Source organism: Stegastes partitus, unplaced genomic scaffold (genome assembly GCF_000690725.1).
Source record: "Stegastes partitus isolate 25-593 unplaced genomic scaffold, Stegastes_partitus-1.0.2 Scaffold267, whole genome shotgun sequence".
NCBI lineage: Eukaryota > Metazoa > Chordata > Actinopteri > Pomacentridae > Stegastes > Stegastes partitus.
This window is the reverse complement of record NW_007577998.1, coordinates 391616-393997: the sequence shown is the minus strand read 5'-3', so window position 1 is coordinate 393997 and position 2382 is coordinate 391616. Positions and strand designations below refer to the sequence as shown.

The following is a 2382-nucleotide window of genomic DNA, read 5'->3' as shown; positions in this document are numbered from 1 at the left end:
GAGGTTAGAAAACCTTTTTGCCTCATGCACCAGGTGAGCAATTCTCCTTGAAGTGAATTGGCACCATGCTTACGTCAAGAATCAGGTCTTAATATAATCAACCAAACTGTCTTCGATACTGCAGGTTTGTGTTTGAGGGCCTGTTGCAAGTATATTTCCTAAAAGACAAATATTTAGAAAACAGTGTCTCATACTTTGAGGCTGAGAGTCTTTGGTGCGCCTTCCAGAGAATCAGTTCTCAATTGGGAATCACGATAAGAGGTCTTATCCAAAGTGGAAGCGGTGTGAGATACTGTGGAGTAGCCCTCTTCTTGTTCTTCATCTTTCTTTCCACTTTCTGCTTGCTTGCTTCTCGTTCTGGAGTCCGCTGCTTGAAAGACACAGAGAAGTGAAATGTTATTTGACATGCCTCATCATTCAAAGTGGATTGCAACATGCAGGATGATCTTCACCATGTAACTTTCACATGCAAAAGTAATTTGATGTTCACGTGTGTTTTGCGGTTTCTCATGCAATTTGTTACTAAGATGCTTCCCATCTTCGACTGAGTTATAGTAATAGTTTTCTGAATATGTTTGAGTTACATCTAAGCTTTTATCATCTGTAGAGAGATGTAAATGAACAGACCTTCAGCTGAACCTAACACACACCTCCACACACACACTCACTATCCCCACAACTCATAGGGAGAAAACACCGAAAGGGAACACGAGTGTGGCCTATGAATAATGTAAAAGATGACAGTGCATCCATCCTGCACCCGTAACCCCATTCCTCTACCTTTTGTAGAATATATAGCTCCACTGAATGTGCTGCCATGACCATGTGGCATATATGTTGAGCATCATTACAATATAATGTCACTAGCCAAGCCATTGCCACAGGATATACCTCGGCCTTTAGGCGTCAGAATTAATGTCCAGTGAAAAGAACGACATTTTAAAGTGAAAACTGGGTGAAAAAACGGTGGGATGGTACATGTGGGATGGAAATAAATGGTGTAATGAATTGAGAGAGTTTAATAATTTAAAAAAAAGTGCTGTGCTGCAGTTGTTTTTCATGACATAGCCCAAAGCAAGCAGGTGAGACATTCCTGAGTCGTTTGACTATGACCTCCACTGTTAATACTGTAAAGGCTTCCTCACCGCATATACAGTAGATATACATCCATCAGCCACAACATTAAATCCACTGACAGGTGATGTGAATCACATTTATCAGTTCATTACAATTCAATGTTCTGCTGGGAAGCCTTGGGTCTTGTCACTGATGTGGATGTTGCTGTGACACGAACACATCCATTCATCCATTATCTACACATGGCTATATCCTCTGTAGGGTTGGGGGGGCTGGAGCCTTTCCCAGCTGACTAAGGGCGAAGGCAGGGGACACCCTGGACAGGGTGCCTGTCTGGAATCAGACAACCAAGCACACTCACATTCACACCTATGGAAAATTTAGATTTGCCAATTAACCTCAGCATGTCTACCAGCACTGGCGCCCCCCAGGGTTGGGTCCTCTCCCCACTGCTCTTCTCCCTCTACACCAATAATTGCACCTGAGGGGACTCTTCTGTGAAACTCCTGAAGTATGTGGACGACACCATTGTAATCGGTCTGATCTGGGACAGTGACGAGTCTGCATGCAGACAGGAGATGGGAAAGCTGGTCCACTGGTGGAGTCAGAACCACCTGGAACTGAACCCACTCAAAACTGCAGAGATGACAGTGGACTACAGCAGAAATCCCCTGACACCTGTCCCCCTCACCATCCTCAGCAACACAGTGAATAATGTGGACACCTTCAGGTTTCCACAGTCTCTCGGGACCTGAAATGGACTCCCCACATAGACTCTGGAAAAAGGCCCAGAAGAGGTTACACTCCCTGCAACAGCTCAGGAAGCTGCCACAGGAGCTGCTGATCACCTTCTACACTGCCATCATCCAGTCTGTCCTCAGCACTTCCATCACTGTCTGGTTTGGATCAGCCACCAAACGAGACTGACACAGACAGCAAAGTACAATCAGGTCTGCAGAGAGGATAATTGGGGCCGACCTGCCCTCCGTCCAGGACTTGTACCTGTCCAGGGTCAGGCAGCGGGCAGGCAACATCTCTACAGATCCCTCACACCCTCCACACAAACTCTTTAAACTCCTCCCGTCCAGTAAGCGCTAAAGCACTTTACACCAAAACCACCAGACACAGAGACAATTTCTTCCCGCAGGCTGTTACTCTGATGAACTCTCACTAGTCTCAGAGACTTAGGAACCACTGTGCAATAGCCCACACCCATGCATATTTTCACTGTATTAAATATTACCACACCGACCTCAGTAACCCTGCTTCGTGGCACACATATTGTAAATGCTGCTATTTATTGCT

The 2382-nt window shown here is 45.6% G+C and overlaps 1 protein-coding gene across 1 annotated transcript in view; it reads right to left on the bottom strand.

Annotated features, from left to right (window-relative positions):
* Positions 1 to 2111, bottom strand: part of LOC103357685 (uncharacterized) — a 9010-nt gene extending 6899 nt beyond the window's left edge. The window contains exons 1-3 of the mRNA XM_008282352.1: positions 2056 to 2111; positions 1490 to 1713; positions 195 to 370 (exon numbers count right to left, since the gene is read on the bottom strand). Coding sequence (XP_008280574.1) covers positions 195 to 370; positions 1490 to 1713; positions 2056 to 2111 — 456 coding nt within the window. The remainder of the gene's footprint in view (positions 1 to 194; positions 371 to 1489; positions 1714 to 2055) is intronic.
* Positions 2112 to 2382: the final 271 nt, after the last annotated feature.